The sequence below is a fragment of the Bremia lactucae genome, linkage group LG1 (assembly GCF_004359215.1).
Source record: "Bremia lactucae strain SF5 linkage group LG1, whole genome shotgun sequence".
NCBI classification, from domain to species: domain Eukaryota; phylum Oomycota; class Peronosporomycetes; order Peronosporales; family Peronosporaceae; genus Bremia; species Bremia lactucae.
Window position 1 is genome coordinate 8,373,190 of NC_090610.1, and position 21,673 is coordinate 8,394,862.

The following is a 21,673-nucleotide window of genomic DNA, read 5'->3' on the forward strand; positions in this document are numbered from 1 at the left end:
CCACCAAAGTGATCCAACGGCAAGCGACAATCTTCGTCCTGACTGTAGCTCTCCTTGATTTTGGAGGCCAATGAGTTCGTCATGTGGTACGCCTCGTGGCTGACAAAGTTGGCGACTCAACTTATGCTTTAGCACGAGAGACACTTTCATGTTGCCTTTCCTCGAAGTCTGGTCTGCGCGATTACGCGTCAGCCAAGACATTCGCTTATCCGGAGTGTCTTCAATTCAACTTTGAAGTTTGTTTCACAAAAGAATATTAAACATCTTGCCATTCTAGGCGAGAGGTGCGGTGAGTTTATTGCGGTCTGCAGTGACGCATGGTCCGTTTAAACCACAAATGGTTCGGTGTCGAACAGGTGCACTTGAAACGTAACAAGAGCATACTTAATTAGAAGTATCTCTCTGTTGTACACGAGGTAGTTCAGTTTCGCTGCTTTTAAAAACCAGGACTGATACGAAATGACACGGTCAACGCCGTCGTCCTCTTCTGCATTAGGGCGCTGCCGATTACAAAATAGCTTTGCATCACAGACGACGCTAAAGGGCTTATCCGTGTCTGGTAATGCCAAGACCGGTGCCTCTACAAGAGATTGCTTCACTGATGTGAGCCATCTTGTTCTTTAAACCAAACCCATTATGCGTCTTTTTTTAAGGAAGTCAGATAATGTTTAGCTTCCTTAGCATAATTCTTGCTATATTTATGCAAGTAATTAGCGAGCCCTAGGAATTGGCGCAAATCCTTCACTTGCCGTGGGATTTGCCATTCCTTTACTGACTTTACCTTGTCTGGATCTGCTCGTACACCATGTGTACCTACGATGCAATCCAGCACACGTATCTCAGGGACCCTTATGACGCAATTTTGCAAGTTGACGTACAATTGGGTGTCCTTTAAAGTCTGCAACACAGCGTCTAAATGACGCTTATGCGACTCTACTTCGCTCAGCCCGTCCTCGGACCTACTATGAACGAATAAATCGTCAAAGAAATGGGGCGCGAAGTCAAGGTGCTGACGCATCACGTCAGCCACCACTCGGCTGAACCTCGCTGGTGCTGAAAACCTTGGGGCATCACAAGCCTATCTCAAAGCATAACGCTTGGGGTGCTTACTAACGTCTTGGCTACATCGGACTCGAATTAAGCGAAAGCTTGTACTTTTTAAATTATAATTCTTCAACTGTCATGAGCATCTAATAGTAGCGCTCCTTTCAACCAACGCGAAAAAGATAGTTGACTCTTCCATGGAGTTCAACAGAACATCTTTCCGCGGGATGGCGTTTGCGCCGGTATGGTTGCCGTGTTCAGCTTTTTGTAAGCATGAACCGCACGCCATCCACCTGTGGCTTTACGCACACAAAAAGTCGGGCTGCAGTGATGCGATTTGCTCTCACGCACATGTCCCACCTTGGCTAGCTTGTCAAAGAGCCCATCGATAGAATCGACTTGTTTATTCGGGATCGGCCGTTGCCTGGTCATAAAATACTTGGTGCCAGGTTCCAGATCAATTTCGTCCCCGATATCCCTATCTGCTCTTAGGCGGCTCAACACTTCTTCTGGGAACACATCGCGATGTTTCCACAGAACTTCAAGGAACGGACTGTCTCTCAAGGCATCCCAGCCTTGAGTAGCGAACCGTTTCTTTTTGTCCGTTTCTAGGACGCTCTCGTCCATTGTGGACAACGAACAACAGTCCACCATGTTCTCTTCTGGAACTGGTGTGACTATTTCGTGGATCTTTCCTTCCTTTAATTCGGCAAGGAACAGATCACACGACATCTCCGGGAGATTTATTATCTTCTCGGCAGATTTAAGACTTGCCGGAGCACCTCAACTGAGGTTGCCCCCGCAATTTTGTCCTTGACGGCATTAAACACCTCGCTCGAAGGCCCGTCCTCTTTAATAGAGATCGATGGTTAAACGTTATTGTGGCAAATAAATTACCACTAAAATCCCTAGTCGATTGTTCGATGCGAATCGTGAGAAGATCGCAGACTCAAATTTTTTAAAGGCGATATACTTCTAGCAAGATGACTTTTTGCATTTCGAGCTGACACATACGCCGTTCAGGGTTTCTAGCAACAGGCGCATATGTAACAGTCAAGAAACGCGTAGATTGTATCCAATACACGTTAAAAGGTAAGCAGTACGATGATGATTTCATCGTACTGGATTTGGATGACAGATATATGTCATTCTTGGATTATCATGGCTCAGAAAGACGAGCCCCCGCATAAGCTGGCAGCATCAAGCTGTGACGATGCCTGCTTCTTGTTCACCAGAGGGTCATCTGATGAACGTCTTGGAGCGACCACCAGTGTGGAAGGTCCAACATTATGAAGTGGACATAGTTACCGACGGCTGTGCACAAGCTCAGGCAGCGTCGAAGTTCGACCATTCGAATAAGTTTATTGGTACGAAACAAGAATGCTTGCTGCAAAAGCAACATCAAGGGAATTTTGAAACGCCTGTCTATAATAGACAATGCGAAAGTCCTTGATCGACATATAAAATCATTTGTACAGTTGATCTTAATGCCCCCAAGAAGGAATATTTTGAATTACTTGACCAACCCCCAATAATAATACTATATACTCCTAAAGGAAAATGTTTCGTAGAGGGTCTCGCTGTGGTTGTGCAACCGCAGCTCGAGGCAGTTGAAGGTGTTGCTCCCCGAATAAAACTTACAAAACAAGACCCCACGATTCTGCGGGAATAAGTCCCCAAAAATTTGTGGTCAAAGATTCCCAGGTACCTTTGGAAATAAGCTCTAAAGAGGAAACTGAGACATTGAATGATTAAGTAAACAATAAGTCAAGTGTAGGCGCTTATGCAAATGACCTGATAGCGACTCCGAAGTTAACTTCGAAATTAACTTACTTGCCAACGCTAGAACCGAAACGATTGTTGCGTGATCTTCGAAGTGGCAAAGTCCAGCAGATGTGCGTACTTATCACAGATGACCAGTACGTGACCAATATTTGATCGGAAAAAGTATTTCTTGAGAAGGAACGGGTTTCCAGCTCATCGATGGATCAAAGTGTCCTTGATGAGAAGACTTCAACGAAACGTCTTACATCCCAATCTTGGATGTCTTTGACGACAAATGCTTTATATAAGCATTCAATCGAATTCAAGGATGTATGTGAATCCGTAGCATGCGAAATGACTAAGGATAAAGGCATTCGACACGTGTCACAAGAAATGAACGTCCTTCAATGAGTGTCTTTTAAGGGAGTATACCTCCTAAAGGGCATGACATGCACCCATAAAACATATATATATACTTATATATGAAATAAATAAATTATAGTTCACCATGAACATGGGCCCCCAACGAGAGGCAATGTAATTCTGCCTCTCTGGACAAACGATGCAGGTTGGAGGTGCACAGACTACGGTCCGTTATTCGAACAGTCACGGAAAGCATCCAGTTTGATAAGCCAGACCTCGCAGCTTAGGCTTTGCTTGTTCTGTGCCGATGCTTTTCAAGCTTGGAACGAAGGCCATCCTTTGCTCGCTTAAATATGTACCACCAATGCCGAAAAAAGGCATCGATGAAGAATCCAGTCTCGTCCTCCCGTTTTTTGAAGCCTGGATGAGCCAAATAGCGGAACTTTCGTAGCAGTCGTTGGTCACCACACCAACGAGTATGTTGCCCGAAGAGAACAACCCGTGCTTCTTTACTGGAGTGGACCACAAAGCATTGCAGTCCCTCTTCCTTTAGTTCTGTTACTATTCACGCTAACATTACCCTCGGAGCGATCCTTAGTATTACTCCGTCCCTGGTGATGATTACTAGCGCCAGCAGTAGTATGCTTGCCGGAGTGACCTTTATGATCACTTCGTTCCTGGTAATGCATTCTGACATCACTAGAGTTATCATCGTCCATATAGTTGTTCCAAGACGACTCCGCACCAAAAGAATCTGACGAGCATTTAAATAAGGTCGATATGGCCTCTTTGGTGTCACGTCGGATCCCTTACGTTTGACAAACGCAGCCTTGGGTAACCGGAGCCTTAACAGTTGCCACTGAGTCAGTCGATGACGCTGCCTCGGCCCAGCCGTCTACAATGGGAGGAGCAGGTGACTTAAACCAGTCACCTATAATTAAACTTCAGAAGACGCATTAACGTCTTCTGAAACATTTGCATCACTGGCAGCTACACTGAGCCGTGGAGCTGCCAGCTTTGCGGCTTCACAGGCTACGCGCACAGGTTTCGATACCATGCGCAATTGAAAGATGATATTAAAATTAAACCAACAAGTGATAGTTTACAGGAAGAGACATAATGTACTCTCCGTCACTCACTGTAGTGACTGTTTTTCAAGAGGAGACATCCTGTCTGTGCCTGAAGGTGTGTGTTAAAGTAGAGCGTGACTGCTATCATAGTGCCCGCCTACACTTGGTATATATAGTAGTCCTTTCCACGACCCGTCTATCAGAGCGTGTCAGTGGGATAATCCATAATTGATAGGGCTCATTTCCCATACCTCTCCGAACATCATCGGGAGGTGGCAAAGCTTTTTGCCAGGGACTTGGTGAACAATCCCTGGTCCAGGCTCTTAAATAGTCCTCCTGAACAACATGTTGCTCAGTTGGAGCAGTTTGAGACGTTCGTGCTCAGACAGCGAAGGACCGCGTCCGAAGAACAGAGCCATGCTGCAGCGGAGTTCGTCACTAAGACTTAAGACGAGCTTAGGCGAGAGTAGGCTCGGAGCGAGTCTCTCAACAGGACTGTTGAGATGTTCTCCGTCCGGCCCCATCAGCCGAGGCCCATTCAGACGGACCCGCCCATTATGATGGAGCTGCAGCGCACACGATTGTCCACTGACTTTTAGCCGTTGAGCAACGCGGTGTGGCGCAGCTCACCAAAGTCGACACCACGATGGTGTCGTTCGCATTGTCGCATCGGCGCGTTAAGGTCTCAGAGTGGGCTTACTTTTCGCTCGTGGCAAACGGAAAGGCTTTCCCTACATGGGCAATCTTAAAGAAGAATATTTGCACCGCGTTCTAGCCGCCGAACAACGAAGTGTTGCTCGAGGCGCGCGTGCTTTGGGGCGCAACATGCGAAGCGATCCCCGCAAGAGTATGTGCAGGAGCTGCGATGGCTGTCAGCATCCATTACCTTAGGTCTAAAAACCAGAACACATCAGTGTGCCCACGTTTATGAGCGAATTAAGGCACGGCCCATCGCGACAGGCCCTTACTAGAAAGGAGCCGTCGACGATGGAAGAGGCAATCTTAATTGCCTTAATTAAGGAGCTATTCTTCAACAGTGGCTCGACGACAGCTTAATATAAGCCGTCGGTCGAGAAGTCAGATGCCACTCCAATGATGTTGGCCAATGCAGACGTAGTCTTTTTTTAGCGGTAAGCGCAGCCATATAATAGCTCGCTGCTATCCGCCAGAGTCCCTAGCGGTAAGCGCAGCCATATAACAGCTCGCTGCTATCCGCCAGAGTCCCTGCTGGTGCGAAGACACCCAGCAAGAAGACTGCTAATTAAAAGGGCGATGGCAAAACCAGCATCGACCACTGAGGGTTCAAGAAAATGCAGGAGCGCATTGCGGGCGGAATGCCCTACCGACGCGGACTCCGCAGTTACCCCTGAGCTCAGAATTATCGAACAAATGGGTCGCATAGTCTCTGATGTTTCGAACTTCGGACCTCAACCCTGCTGGCCTATAGCGCTACGAAGCTATTACGATGTGATGACGCTTCTCATGGATTCAAGTGCATCACAAAACATTTTTGAGACGCGCGGCTCTAAAACAGAGACCATCGATGTTTGAGTCGCTATGGCAGGATGGCAAGCGAGAAGAGGCGACGGTTTGTTTAGCGTACGGCGCACTCGTAAAAATAGAGGGAGTTCAAGTAGAACTCGCCTATAGTTTTAGTGACTTCTCTTTTAAAGAGAAGTTCACAGTGCTAGGTATGGAGAGTCCGTATGACTACAACCTAGACATGCCATGGTTGGCAAAACACCAACCATGGATAGACTGGTGTACACGCACAGTTGGTAACTCTACGCAGGACACCGGAACGGATGTGTTCCTACGATAGGCTCATGCAAATGATGTCGTTTTACAACACAATTCTGGGTGCATTGCGAGATGTCAAACGCCACCAAGTCCTACCAGCTCGGAGAGACTTGTGCAGTAAAAAGGACGATGACAAGAATTCATGCGTCCAATGGTCCTGCACAAAATCCGAGAGCCTGTGGCAGTAGACAGCGAGCTGACAAGAAGTCAAGCATCGCAAGAACCAGCACAGAGCCTAGATCCTGGTGCGGCTGAAAGGGGTGCGTTAGTCGAGAGAGCAACGGCACCCGATTTCTAGTCAAAGGTTGTGGTGACTGGTAAACGAGTATCCGACAAATAACGGAGATGCCGCAAGATTCGTACCTTGCCGAACTAAAGAAAAGAAAGATCCACGAAGTAGTCGCTCCAGTTCAGAAGAGAACGTAGTGGACTTTTTGTCGTCGTCCACAATAGACGAGAGCGAATTGGAAATGGACAAAAAAACGGTTTGCTGCTTAAGGCTAGCTTCTCCGCGTTGTATTTAAAAGATGGTTACTGTCACATTAGGAGGGATGACGGCTAGCGTCATCCGTTACGCGAGGTATCTAGAAAGATACGCTCGCAATACATATTAAGTGACTCATGAGAGAGTCCGATGTAGCCAAACGGTAAGAAGTACCCCAACCGGTATGCTTTCGGAGTGGCTTGTGATAACTCAAGGTTAGAATCGCATCGGCAACATTCAATCAAGTGGCAGCTCACGTTATGCGTCAGCATCGTGTCTACGCGCCCCATTACTTTGACGATGTATTCGTGCACAGAGGGCCGTGGACAGGCCGAGCGATATAGCGTCGCACAAGCGTCCTTTGGATGCTGTATTGAAGACTCTGGGTGACGCTTATATTGTACGTCAACTTACAAAAGTGCATCATACGCATCCCCGATATATATGTGCTGGGCTGCATCGTAGGTACACATCGTGTACGAGCAAACCCATATACTTACAATAAGTGAAGGCTTTACGCCGATTCCCAGGGCTCGCTAATTGCTTATATAAGTATAGCAAAAATTATGCTGAGCGTACTAAGCCTATATCTGACTTCCTTAAAAGGAATGTGAAATGATTTTGATCAAAAGAACTAGTAGATGCGTTCACATCAGTGAAACAATCTCATGTAGAGGCACCGGTATTGGCATCGCCAGACACGGATAAGCCCTTCAGCGTCGTCTGTGATGCAAGCAATTTTGCAATCGACAGCGCGCTGATGCAAAAGAATGACGACGGCGTTGACCGTGTCATCTCTTATCAGTCCGGATTTTGAAAGCCGGGAAACTAAATTACGCTGTGCATAACAAGGATCTACTTTCAATAAAGTATGATCTTGTTAAGTTTCGAGTGCGCCTGTTGGAAACCGAACCATTTGTGGTTTATACGGATCACGCGTCACTGCGGACCGCAATAAATTCACCGCGCCTCTCGCATAGAATGACAAGATGGCTCATATTCTTCTCTGAATTTAGATTCAAAGTTGAATACAAGCCGAATAATAGATTTTTACCCGAATTTTAACTAAATTCATTAGTTCGAATGTCTTGGCTGACGCTTTATCGCGCAGACCAAACTTCGAGGTAAGACACCCAGGAAAGGGTGTCTACAATCTTAGCTGTTAACGTTGGCAGCCATTAAGGCCCACCCCGTATCGAGCTCGTAAGCCTCTTAGGAGCTTCAGTCAGAACGAACATTGTCGCTTGCTGTTGAATCACTTTGGTGTACGGCAGGTAACCCTCCCGTCGCACCTGAAAGCTAAGCTCAATCGCTTTACTACAGCGATGACCTATTACGGCATCAGCTGTCACCTTGTGATCCCCTTAAGAATCTATGTGCCTCATGACACAGATCCTAAGCTAATGACCCTTCATTAGCTCAATGATGCACCATCGCGTGGGCATCTGGGCCGTAAGAAGACATTCTTACGAATGTCAGAGTAATTTTGGTGGCCACACCTATAGCGATGGGTGGCCAACTATATTCGCTCTCGCAAACAGTGTCAGCGCATAAAGCCTGCGCCGTGGAGCGGTGCGCCATTAAAGCCGCTGCCGATTCCAACGGGTTGTTGGAAGTCGGTCAGTCTTGACTTCATGTTTTGCATGACTCGTCGTGTTTGTAGACAGACTGAGCAAAATGGTGCATTTAGCACCATGTAGCACCACAATACCAGGCAAGGAGGCAACCTCCATGTCCCTGGATTACGTATATCGACTTTACGGGATACCCGAGTCCATGCAATCGGATCGGGATCCACGTTTTACGTCGGGGTTTTGGCGTCATGTGTTTGACTTGCTGGGTAGCAAGACCTGCACGTCGACGGCCGATCATCCGCCGAGTGATGGCCAAGCAGAACATGCCGATAGGGTCGTGGCGGATGTATTGCGCACGATAGCGACTCCCAAAGAGTGAAGCAAACAACTAGCCTTCGTAGATTTTGCTATAAATAAATAAGTGTCCACGCCAGTACGTGTAACACTCCGTATATAAAGGACTGTGCCATCCTTGGATGCTAGTCTCGTTTGTGCGCAGCCCGAGTCTTAGTGAGGGAGAGCCTCTCACTACGCTCGGTGCGAAAGAGGGAGACAGTTTCGTCAATTTGACGATGACCCGCGAGGGTATCATCTCAAAAACAGAAACTTGCCCTAGTGACCCTGCCGGTTTTTCAGTAATCAGTATGGAGTCACGGCAAGGGATGCGTGTGCTCCCAAACAATACCGATATTGCGTTGATTACAACTACGTTCTATGACCTACCTCTCGGCGGTGTCATATGCGAGTTTGATGCTGAAAGCGGGAGCGATTAGCTATCACACGAAAAGTCCGTGACGCGATGCAAGCGCACAGGACAAGCAAAAACAATATGCAGACCAAAATGGTCGCAAAAACAATGAACGCTTAAAAGTGGGGGGAAAGGTTCTATTAAGTACTGCTATCCTACCTAAAATGCAGTTTCTGTACTACCCGGAGGTACTACGAAATTATTGCCGCGTTTCATCGGACCGTTTACGGTGGTTAAAGAAATTGAACACCTAAATTATAGGATCACCCTTATCCTTTACATGAAGACGCTTCCCGAATTTTACGTCTGAAATGGTATCTTGATCTAGAAGAGATCACATACCCCCATCCGTCCAAGAAGACCGTGACACCGACTGTGAGTTGGGCGTCGATCTAGTGAGTGAGATGGGGAAGGTGAACATTTGTAGCCGAATGACTCCCCCACCACGATACGGACTTAAGGATCGAGGGATGTCACGCGCGTAACGCAAATCCCTCAGCATCAACTTTTCCAAAAGGTCCAGCCGAAGTTTCAGCCTTTAGTAACCCTGGCGATCCTTCGCGCGGACATCGTGAAGATCCGAAGTCAGTCGCGAGACTTGACTTTCGAGATCCTCTATCCGTCGTGCAGCAGCTTTCAGCGCCTGCGACTGAGCGGATGCGCGATAGGCTACCGCGAGTAGATAAGCGAAATCGCCGCTCCGATCTGGTGCTACCTGCACTAATGGATGCTGCTGAAAACCAACGCTTTCTTGTTGGAAGGTTGGTTGCCCACTGATTCCTTGTTGGAAGGCTGGACTTTCACCACTCTGTGTAGCAGAGACATCACATCCTCGTCCAGTGGAGAGGATACCCAAAGAATTTTGACTCTTGGGATCCGTTTGATGCGCTGCGCCTCCACATATCGGGCCTGGTGTCTGCCTATAATAAAGAGCACCAGTTGTCGCCCCGATAGTTCTGTGTGGACTAGCAGGAGCGGCGTGATGAGCAGAAACAGGGGGTGCAGTGCTGCCATGGTTTTTCACACGTAAGCGAGCAAATTAATTCGCTGCGACCGTTGTTTCGCCACATCGGAATGTGGCAAAAAGCGGTACAGAAATTTCGCTTCGTATTGGTCAATTTAGGAATTTGAATGCAATACGACCGGAATTGGTGAAAGATGACCCATTGATTTTCTCCTGAGCCTTCCACGAACGATAGATGCCATAATAATTATGTGCATCTAGAGTAGTGCGCTCTAGGAGCGACACATTCGTTCCATCCAAATAAGGCCATTCGGATGGAGGTGGCATTGGTCGAATGCCACCAGGCACGTAGCCGCGTTCGATACGACCAGATTGTGATACCAACTGGACACGTTCGCGTGCCGTCGGTGGAGCTTTACGCTAGAGTTCTTCTGCGTCAGACCCATTTTGAATGATGGTCTGATAGACATGTGCTGTGGTTATTCCCAACCCGAGAAGCAGCTGCTCTTTCAAGGGCAGCGCTCTCACGAATGGTCACTGCGCTAGCTAGCGTAGACGACGAGGCAGTTGCTTTGTTGACGTAAGGCAAGTTGGCCTTCGTAACGTTGGGTGTCTCCATGTTAGGAGGGATCTAGGTAAGTCCGCTACATTTGATACACTGTAGTCAATCTACGCCTGAGTCTCTACAGGCTGATACTTTGTGAAGATGTATTTGCTGACGAGTATTTTAGAAGCTTTACGCTTTGTGTTCGATAAGCTGAAAATTTTAATTGAGAATGAGCAAAATGAATAGTATCCATTCTCAAGGCAAGAAGTGCTTAGTGCCCAGTTTAACGTCTTTGTGCACTTTAAGTCCAACCTTTGTTAGGTAGAATGGGTGAAGTCTTGATGGACAATCAAGCGCCATTATCCTTCCTCATTCGCTCGCTGTGTTCATCACTTCTATAAGGTGCTGGCAGAGGTGTCGACTCATTGAAGTCAACAATGAACAACAAATCTACATCCTCAGCGCGACGGCAGCAGTAGCTGTCGGCGTTTCAACCGAGATACTGGGTGACGGCGGCGTATTAACACGGCGCGTACGCTTCGTGCGTGGTTGTAAAAACGTCCTTGAAGACGACCAATCACCTTTGCCCCTATTAAGTGGTATGCTTGGCGCCGTGTGAGTGCACACAGGTCGCTAAAGTAGATGACCGAACAAGAGCGGCGCATAACGCAGCTCACTGTCCCTCGTTCCTCTTTGACGAATTTCCAAAATGTAAATTCGTTCTTATTGAGGGGATGGTGTATCGGGCTAAAGGTGCCCCATGTTACACAATCCCTGTTAAGCACACTTTGTGTACTTAAGGGGATTGTTTGTTACTTAAGTGAAGTAATTAGACCCACGACTTGGGTGTGGGTCACATTATGACTCACCTTGTGTATGTGATGCAGCTGAGGGCATTCACACTAACGGGAGGACGGCTAGCGTTATCCAAGATACGAGGTATTTAGAATAAAAGCTCGCAATACATATCAGTGCATATCTATAGAGATTGTCTTTATGATTGATTTAAATAGGTTTTGTATATAATACGATTAAATATAGATCAGTCCGAAAACTACGACCTTGTTGACAAGTGCGCACGTGGAGCCGGATTATCGCTTCCGTAATGTCACTTTAACTAAGGTTTCTAGTTCGTTGGGTGAGGTCGGTTAGGCGCCACCAACGACCATGCTCCACGTGAGAAAGAAGACGGTCAAATCGCTTTCTCACTGTGCCTAAAGGTGTATGTCATAGTAGAGCGTGGCTGCTATCGTAGCACCCGCCTACACGATTGCAGAAAATGAACATGGCCACATTAAGCAGGAATGTTAACCTTTTAAAAATTAACAAGCATTTTCTACCATCTTGCAAGTAGATAGATGCTTCAAAGAGCTTTCACTTGTAATAAAAGAATTTCTTTGCTGAGAAAAGCAGTACCTTTCAATTGCAGATGCTTGACCAAAGACTATTGGGCAATGTTTTTAAGCATTAATTTAATTCCCTTTGAAGCTGACCAAAATGTCTCGCTCATTTGGCGAAAATCTTGATCGCCTAAATCAAATTTAATTTTCTTAATGACCGTTAAATTGTTGGCTTGAATCAATTAGGCGAATTGGATACCCCGTACTGCGCAATAGAATAAGATAAAAAGAGAATTAGACTTTCATTTCGCAAACTCAGATTTTAAACTATATTAAAACTTGTGAAATGAATAGCTCACACGCAGAAGAGTTAATAGAGTGGGACGTTATCTCATGTGGTGGTGGTGCTGCATATCCTTCAGCTAATGCATGTGCAAAAAGAACATTATTAGCTTCCTCCAAAGTGGGATAAGCAATCTCAGCAGGTGCAGTTAACGCGTTCATTGTTTGAGTTGAATCTATAATTCAATATCTCTGATTGATCTAGAAAGCTGAGAATCTGACTACTTCAGCTGTTGAGTAAATTGACTAGTTGTGAGTTGAGTGAACTGTTTTGTATGGTAGTAGTTTATAAAAATGAGTGAATCTTGATTCCCGTCTAACGTCGATTTATGTGAATTTTGGCCAATGAATTTGGAAAGTGAGTGAATACTAGCAAGACTGCCTAATAACATAGTAAAAGTACTCACAATCTGAAAAATCTTAGTTGGTGTGGCACAGTCAGCTTTCAACTTAATTGATAGGGGCGTCTTTTTGCGCTAACTTACATCGATTGCGCAGATGTAATATTCATTTATTTTACAAATGGTTGACTGCAAAGAAAATAACGTTTTCATTCTTTCAAGAATTGCGAAATCTTAACCTTGTCGCAGTGCTAACGCCATTCAACGTAAACAAGTACCTGAAAGACTGCAACACTGAAGCCATCGACAGAAAATTAAGTCGAACCGAAATAAATGAGGGCCTCTGTTGCTACCAATAATTATTCAGCCTCAATACCACTGTAACACATGCTCTTTTCTTCCCGACACAAATGACATTTCTACTCGCACTGCCGCCAACTGCATGATCGTCCACTTTACCTCAGATCTTTTGCCTCCGTGTGCACTACAACTGCAATTGCATTGGCAATTCTCGGGAGTTTTGGGGGTCTATAAGTCAATATCCTTCTTCGGGCCATCATGTCCAATTTCATTATCAAGCTTTGCCTTTGCTGCTTGATCAAAGTCTAATTCTCCATCTGTTGTGTTCATTTCTAATCCTTTTTGATAAAGTTCCGCTGGCATTGTAACATGTCCTTCAGCATCTCCAAGGTGTAGAATCTTTGCCAAGGACGGCAAATTCGTGTTACTAGACGATTCTTGATTCATTGCGGGAACCAACTCCAGCGACTTCATTGACACTCCTTCTTCAATCAAGCGGATATCAGGATTTATATCCTTTTTAATCGTCGTCGCCTGCTGTGCGAGAATATTTAGTAGCTGGTCGTTCGTGACGCCAGCCGCAGCTGCTGCAGCTGCCACGGCTTCCGAACCAGCTCGAAGCTGGAAATCAGCTACGCCATAAGGCGATACAATCGTTTTTGGCTCATTGGTAAGGTCAGCTGTAATGTCCACGGTAGCAAAGCTAGTATTCATGGGAAGAGCATTCATTGTCGCCTTCTTCTGATTGCGAAGCCCCCGCTGACGACGATGAATTTTCTGGCGGTATTTCTGCGCGTGTGTCATTGTTTGGCGTGGTGTCTTGGTACCGATAAAGTCTGCTACCTTCTTCCAAGGGCCCGCGGGAAACTTTTCAAGTGCTGCAAGAAACCGCTCGTGCTCTTCCTTGGTCCACATTTGGATCTTGTTTTTCGCTGACATGACCACAGCACCTGCCTTGGCTTCTGTAGGACGAAGGCGTATCACCTTCTCTTTAGAAGCCCCTTCTGTCGTGTCAGGCGCTTGTTCAAAGAGCTGGTTGTACACGTTGCGCGAGATGGTCATGATGGGCCTAGTGGAGCTGTTGAGTATGGCCAAAACTGGGTTTATCTATATTAAATAGAGGTGCATGGTTGGTCAATAATACAGCCTGAAGTGTTTTACTGAATCTTTTTCAATTTAATTTGGCGTTTTGCATTACGTCACGAGAAATCTCAAAAGTTGACATCGTTCCTTTACTTTTTTGTTTTCTTGCACCCGCTAAAGTGCTAATGTAGCCATAGCCTGTCGCTTGACGTGGGGTCGGATTGGCAACTCGGAGGGTGTTAATGGCGGCGACGTACGTACTTAAAACACCGAAACTTTTCGACACGTGAGTCCGCCTCCGGGTTACGTCCTGTCGTTTGCCCAACACTTTGTCCTACAGCACGCTCTTGCCGTGCTGTAGGACAAAGTGGACATCCTTGTTGGTTTGCGAAAATTCGGTTAAAAATGGTCCTCAACCTTAAGACACCAATTGACAAGCAATCTGGCAAGACTACAATTTGTGTCGAAATCTAAGATCTACGGTAACGTTGCGCTCCGTCAGATTAGCAGTGGTACGGACGGAGTTTTTGTGCTTGGATACAAAAAAATGCTAAGGTCCAGCCGTCGGAATTGGCATCCAGCGCTGAGTGTATTGTGTCGGGATTGCCCCGACTTTTTCAAATGTGTAATAACCTTTACGGATTCCATCATGAATCTGATGAATTTACGGTTGAAGATGTCGGTACAGAGAATTCGAGGATGCAAAAGCGCCGTCATATCGCTAGAGCTCATAATACGTCCGAATCAAATGTATTACGATCAGAAATTAGCGTGTCTTGAAGATGCATTGGCCAAGGAGCAGATTGAGCAACCGAGGCTGCTTGTGACAAGATGACGGACGCTTTTCGTTGCAGACTTTTATTAGACCTGTACGTGATTTTAGGCAACGGTTTTTTTTTGGATGGAAGGCATAAAAAATCACTGTAAAATTTATCGTGTACATACCCAATTAAGTACGATGTCGTAAGAAATTTCTACGTCAATGATTCAATAAGAATTTCTGTTGTGAGATTTCACTTCTAGAATCTTTTCGAATTTGCCACAGCAACGTTCTTCTTGTTATTCCGCTGCTTCTTCTTTTTGAAAGATTTTTTTTTCTTCGTTTTGCCTCTTTTCTTGTCCTCGTTTCCACCCGTATCCACGTAAAACAAATCACTCGTTGCTTCTTGTACTGACGCTGCCGATGCTTCTATCTCTACTACAGACGTCGACTTAGGAAAGTGGCCCTTTGCCATTTGCCTAACAAAATCCTCATAGCTCTGCCACATCACGACGTTAATATACACACTGTCACCAGTACACCACCACTTACTGTTTGAATCAAAGAAAGCGCTTCGGTCGTGACGTTAGTCGAGCTCAGCAGTATATTCATCATCCTATTCTGTCCACAACATTTCGTCCATAGCCTCTGCGTAGCTTTCTCAAGTACCGACACCGGAGGTGACACCTGTTCGTGTTCTAACCACGTCATGAAGCTCAAAGGTACCGGAATGCCAGCCAGATGAGCCATTGCTGTAGTTAAAGCCGGCAAACTCGATTTGCGTTCGACACGCATAAAAGTTGCCGCATACCGCAAGCACACGACAGCTTCAAATAACGCCAGATCTTGCTCAGCAGCCTTTTCGACACTCAAGTTCTGCTTAACTTGGTCAAATAGAGCTACGTTGGCAAACGTACGCGAGTAGACGTGACCAAGACACTCAAGCATGGCCCGACGATCCAATTCGTCGCTATTCGTGCCTTCCAATTTAAAAGTATTAGTTTTTAAAGTCAATACACGATGACGGAACGATAATACCGATACAAGCCACTGTCGATTTTTATACCCTTCCCGCTGACGCAGTTGCGCGGCAAATAAAACTTGTCGAGTTGTCTCTTGGGCTTGGGTACCAGGTTCGAGCAACTTTAGCTTGGATTCTCGGTACACACCAGAGACTTCATCATCAGAAGACTCGCTTGAGGTCGCTTCCTTGAGGTTTTTGTTAACAATTGGAAAATCAATTGCCAGCGTCAAGAGTGCTCCATAAATCTTTGCAATCTCATCTTCATACACGACTTGTGTCAATTCGTTGCTTTCATCAGGACGGTAAAACTTCGTCCACGGAGCCATTAAACTATCACGATCCTTCTCTTCTTTCCAATACGAGATTGAAGCTAATGCGACCACATCCTGCCGAGCGATACTTTCAAGCAACACGCGCAGCTCTTGAACCTCTTTCCACCCGTCAGATTCTTTGCTGCAACACCAATGGCACGGCCACGACGCCATTTGTTGCTGCACACATGCAGCTAATCGCCTTAGCACAAAGCCTCGCTTGTGTTGCTGCTCCTTTGGCGACTCGTACCTACGTGCGGCAATGAGCGCAAAACGTTGCACGAGCTGTTTAGCGTCATAGTTTTGGCTATTCATTAAGGTGATGTCGGTGTCCAGCGCGAGCACATCAGCAAGTTTGCGCTTCTTGTCGCCAACAGGAGCTGTAGCTGCCTGCGTTAGTGCTATTTCCGTCCCTATTTCATTCAACGGTACATTGAAAGACTGCTCTTTTTCATGTAGACGCTCGCGTACGTGCAATTCACGCAGGGAAGAGGCCAAACGCGTTACGAGTGGCTCCAGATCATGCGCGAGCTGGGCTTTGAGCTTCCCGTCTGGTAGCTTGGCTACTGCCTCCTCCAACATGGCACGAAGAAAGGCATGATCGTCCCAGAACTTCGCATGCTCAAGTGAATGGCTCCACTGTAGATACACGGCACGAGCAAATTGGGTCACGAATTGCATCGTCTTGGCCTCCATCGTAGGCGTTGGATGACCAGCAACACGCTATCTATGAATTATCAATGTATAGTAGTATTTTTTAAAGGGTTTTGTTAATATTTTAGGGGTTTTGGCCGATTCACGATAATTATCTGGGCAATTCATACTCGACGCTTCAAAAATCCACAACTGCATTTATTAAAAAAAAGCTCGGCCAGTGCATTAGCGTTTTTAATTTAACGAGCCGAAATTTTTGCACGAAGCAGGGAAACCAGACCCAGCCGTTATGATTCTCTCTGCAAATGCTGCACATTATTTATCTTATTGGCACATTTGATAACTCAATACTTCAATTTTATTTTGCAATATGTCCAATGTAGCGTATATTTTGCTTTGCGTTATTCTCCGGAAAGAGAATATTTCTTGATAGATGTACTTCTTTTTAGAAAGTAAGCTTAGTCCTATCAGAGTATACAAATAAAGACGTCCAAAAATTATGATCCTTATTAGTTTTGACTTAAAAAATTCCACTATTACTAAATTGGATAAAATTGATGCAAAAAGACGTTCGCTCCATTGTTAGGTTCATTTAGGTCTAAATCGACCCCGCCAATCGTTATAAAACACGATTTTGCAGTGCGCAAGGAGGCGCCATACTTAGTTATAAATTAATATATACATTCAGTAGATAGATTGAAGATCGTTACGTAGGAAACTAGATATATTAATACAGTTTTACTTTTCCCTGATTCTAATTCTTTGAATTACCTTTTAGTAGCTGAAGACCCTTAGCTACTTAGAGACCTTCCTCTGCACCCCTGTGTACGTGAAGTTTCGATGCGCCTAACCTACACTCTAATCAGTGTAAGGTCAACTAGTACTTACCAGTACTAGTGAAAGGCACCCCCTACACCTGGTAGCACTTCGTAGTCCGTTTAACCGCCCACGTACGTTCCATCCAATGGGCATGTTGGATGAAGAATGAGGGAGCTTTCAAGCCTCTCAAGAAGGTTATCACGCAACGCGCGAGAGGTTTACTCATTTGAGTGACCTCGAATAAAGAACGATCAAACGAAGTGCCAACGCCTGGACCGCCTTCGGTCGTAGGCGGGCCAGGCGTTGGCGCTATGCCGTACACTCTGGGCAGAGGAACAGCATGCAGCCATAGAGGAGTTCATTCAACAAGAACTCGACGGGGCCCAACAGAAAGTAGCATTGCTTCACCAGCAAGGCTCTCAACACACAGAGCTGTTAAGAGAACAGGGTGCTCAACAGATGAAACTGTTGAGACAGCAGCATTTACATGCTGCTAATGGGCCGATGCTTTCGCGTCAACCCTAAAGCTTAAAGATAGAAATCTCTAAGTTTAAGGCAGCCGAAGGCGATCCCCTTTTGAGATGTTCGTCGAATTAGACGATGCCATAGAAGCTCGTCGTATCAGTGGTGATGCGACGAAAGTGAAATTTGGCATGTCCAACTTAGCCGGACGAGGAAAATCTTGGGCGTTGGGGCTCAAGCTTCACGACCCATTAGTCTTTGGGTCATATGAGGTCTTTAAGACCCGACTTAGACAAACATTTGAGCCGCCACATGCCGAATTCAGGGCTTGAGCCGAGCTTTTGGGTTTGAAGCAAGGCAAGCGTGACATTCACGCTTATGTCCAACTTACACGATATCTGGTCAGCTGTATCGTTACTTATCAAATGATGAACAAACACAGGTAACTGTGTTCGTTAATGGTTTTGCAGACGGCCCTGTTAATACCCAACTGTTCTGGCTAGAACTAGAGTCGTTTGACCAAGCGATCTCTATAGCGGAACAGAGGGACTTCAGCCTGCAACAGGCTCCCGTCCACTGTTGCAGGCTAAAGTCCCTCTGTTCCCGAACGACGGGCCACTACACCTATGAGTGTAGTGCCCCACCGCAAGCGCCTAAAAACAGTGAGCGGCGAGGCATATCATCAAGAATGGTCGAGGTCGTAGGTGCGGAGCGTCCTACTGATCCAGCAACGTCAAAAGAATTTGCAGGCATTTTGACGAAAGTTGCTCCTCACACACAAACATTGTGTGTAACTGCTCCAGGGGTTGAGATCAAACCTCATCACCCTGAATATAAAAGTGTCAAATAAGGTGCCACTTAAGTCCTTAGTCGATTGTAGGGCGTCAAATAACTTTATTAGACGCCAATCGCTAGAAGATCGCAGACTCAATTTTTGGGCGCGATATCCCTCTAACGAGGATGACAGTGCGCCTGGCAACAGACGCATCTGTAACAGTAAGAAACGTGTAGTTGGTATCCAATACACGTTAAAGGGTAAACAGTACGATGATGATTTCATCGTACTTGATTTGAGTGACAAATTTGATGTCATCCTTGGATTACCATGGCTCAGAAATTACGAGTCAAGCATAAATTGGCAGCAACAAGCCGTGGCAATGCCTGTAACTTGTTCATCAGATGGCCAACTGATGAGCGTCTTGAAGCGTCCACAAGTGAGTAGATGTCTAGGAGAGAGTGCGATGGCCTCACTTGTGGTCGGTCGTTTGCGTGACTGCACAAGACCTCAGTGTAAATACCCACCACATTGTAGAGTTAGATCCCGACGGCTGTGCACAAGCGCAGGCAGCGTCGAAGTTTGACCACTCGAACAAGTTGAGTGGTACAAAACAAGGATGCTTGCTTGAAAACCAACATCCAAAAAAATTTGAAACGCCCGTCTATAAGGGACAGTGCGAAAATCCTGGATTGACTGAAGAGTCGGTCATAGAGTATCTCGCTGTGGTAGCGCAACCACAGCTAGAGACAGTTGGGGAGGACTCTCACCACATTATTTCTGTGGGAATAAATACCCGGAAATATGTGGTCGAAGGTTCCCAGGCACCTTCAAAAAAGTCTACGAGAAGAAACTGAGACGATCAATGTCTTAGTAAATAATGGATCAAGTGTGCGCGCTTATATAATTCGTATATGATTTGGAGCCTAAAGATCCGCCGACGACACGTGAACGTGCTCAGTCGGTGTCACAAGCCAGTCGTTTTGGACGTGGCTATGTGACGGGTGGCACCATTGATGCCCCCTCCATCTAAATGGCCTCGTTTAAACGGGCCAAGAGCGTCGCTCCTGAAGCGCGCTCTTGTAAACGCACATAATTATTATGGCGTCTTTAAATCCTGGAGGGCTCAGGGAAAATCGCTGGGGCGTATTTTCCCGATCCCGGTCATGGTTTGTTCAAATGAAATGCCCGACAATACGAGGCGGAATTCCTGCGCCGCATTCATCCGCATTCCAATGCGATGATACGGTCGCAGCGAATTAATTTCGCCCGCTTGCGTGTGAAAGAAATAATGGGCGGTAATGTACCCCCTGTTTCTTTCACAACGCTACTTCTGCTAGCCCATTTGAGACTAGCGAAGAGGCCTCAGCTGGTGCTCCTTTTCATAGACAGCCACCAAGCCGGGCACATCGATACGTAGGGTATCAATCGGTTCCCAAGAGTCAAAAATCTTCGGGTAACCTTTACATTGGACGAGGATCTGATACCCTTGCCTCACAGAGCGGTGGGCAAGCGACCTTCCAACAAGGAAGCGTTTATTCCCACCCGCATCCATCAGTGCAGGTGGCACCCGATAGGAGTGACAATCTCGCCTACCTACTCGCGGCTGCCTTACCTTCGTCCGTTCAGTCACAGGCGTTTAGCGCTGCCGAACGACGGATTGCAGATCTCAAAGGTCAAGTCTCACGACTGACCTCGATTCTCGTTGATGTCCGACCGAAGGCTCGTCAGGGTTATGAACGCCTGAAGACTCGCTTTGACCTTTTTAAACGGATAATGCTGAGGGATCCGCGTTACTCGCGTGCTGTCCCTCGCTCTCCAAGTACTGTTCGTGGTGGGAGGCATCGGTCAGATAGCTTTTCGCCTTCACGTCCCCCTCACCCGAACGACGCTCGACTCACAGTCGGCGTCACCATCGGTCTCCATAGCCAGATGGGGATATGTGACCTCATTTGGGTCTACATACCGTTTCAGACGACCCACGTAAAATACGGGGTGCGTCTTCATATACGGGGGAAGGGTGAACCTATAAGTTAGGTCTCCAACCTCTTCTACCACCGTAAAGGGCCCAATGAAACGCGGTAACAACTTCGTAGTACCTCCAGGTAGTACAGTAATTGCATTTTTAGGTAGAGTAGCAGTACTTAATAGTACTTTTCCACCCACTCTAAAGCGTTCATTATTTTTGCGAGCATTTCGGTCCGCATATTCTTTTTGCTTATCCTGTGCGCTTGCCATTGCGTCACGGACTTTACGTGTGATGGCTAATCGCTCATCCACAAAGCGTTGAGCCTCGCTCACGCTTTTAGCATCAAACTCGCCTATGATACCGCCAAGAGGTCGGTCATAAGGCGTAGTTTTATTGACCACTGCTAAACTGGCAGGGTCACTAGGGCAAGTTTCTGTCGTTGAGATGATACCCTCACGGATCATCGTGATATTGACGAAATATGTTCCTCTTTCGCACCGAGCATAGTGAGGGACCTCCCCTACTAAGACTCGGGCTGCGCACAAACGAGACTGGCGTCCGAGGATGGCGCAGTCCATTAATATAAACGGTGCCTCACCCGTACTGACGTGGACACTATTATTTATTGCGAACTCCACAAAGGGCAACTGCTTGCTCCACTCTTTGGGAGTTGCTACAGTGCGCAAAACATCCACCACAACCCGATTGGCACGTTCTGTTTGGCCATCGGTCTGGGGTTGATCTGCGATCGACATGTGGAGCTTGCTACCAAGCAGCTCGAACACATGTCGCCAAAAACAGACGTAAAATGTGGATCTCGGTCCGATATTATGGACCCGGACATCCCGTGTAGTCGGTAAACATGATCCAGGAACAAGAGAGCTGTTTCCTTGCCTGTGATCGATGTCTTACATGGTGTTAAATGCACCATTTTGCTCAGTCTGTCTACAAAGACGACTAGCCCTGACCGACCCTTATGATCGGGCGGCATGCCAAACATGAAGTCCAGACTTACTGACTTCCAACACTTGGTTGGAATCGGTAGCGGCTTCAGTGGCGCACTGCTGGACGGTGCAGGCTTAATGCGCTGACACTGTTCGCAAGAGCGAATATAGTTGGCCACCCATCTATATAG

The 21,673-nt window shown here is 46.5% G+C and overlaps 3 protein-coding genes across 3 annotated transcripts; 1 reads left to right on the forward strand and 2 right to left on the reverse strand.

Annotated features, from left to right (window-relative positions):
- Positions 1–12,909: 12,909 nt before the first annotated feature.
- On the reverse strand, positions 12,910–13,743 carry CCR75_005285 (uncharacterized protein; the record flags this gene model as incomplete). The annotated part of the gene is made up of 1 exon (XM_067963367.1): positions 12,910–13,743. The coding sequence occupies one exon, from the start codon at positions 13,741–13,743 to the stop codon at positions 12,910–12,912; it is 834 nt and encodes a 277-aa protein (XP_067820451.1).
- A 322-nt stretch (positions 13,744–14,065) lies between these two features.
- On the reverse strand, positions 14,066–16,725 carry CCR75_005286 (uncharacterized protein). Its single transcript, XM_067963368.1, has 2 exons — positions 15,077–16,725; positions 14,066–15,023 (listed from the first exon to the last, which is right to left on the reverse strand). The coding sequence occupies exons 1-2, from the start codon at positions 16,553–16,555 to the stop codon at positions 14,784–14,786; spliced, it is 1,719 nt and encodes a 572-aa protein (XP_067820448.1). The 5' UTR covers positions 16,556–16,725; the 3' UTR covers positions 14,066–14,783.
- On the forward strand, positions 14,414–14,599 carry CCR75_005287 (uncharacterized protein; the record flags this gene model as incomplete). The annotated part of the gene is made up of 1 exon (XM_067963369.1): positions 14,414–14,599. One exon carries the CDS (start codon positions 14,414–14,416, stop codon positions 14,597–14,599), a length of 186 nt encoding a protein of 61 aa, XP_067820449.1.
- Positions 16,726–21,673: the final 4,948 nt, after the last annotated feature.

Excerpts from the sequence above, each read along its gene's own strand:
- CCR75_005286 (XM_067963368.1), bottom strand. The coding sequence starts at position 16,555 with ATGGAGGCCAAGACGATGCAATTCGTGACCCAATTTGCTCGTGCCGTG. Across the intron at positions 15,024-15,076 it reads CGCTTTCTTTGATTCAAACA|AGCTATGAGGATTTTGTTAG; the intron begins GTAAGTGGTGGT and ends GTGATGTGGCAG.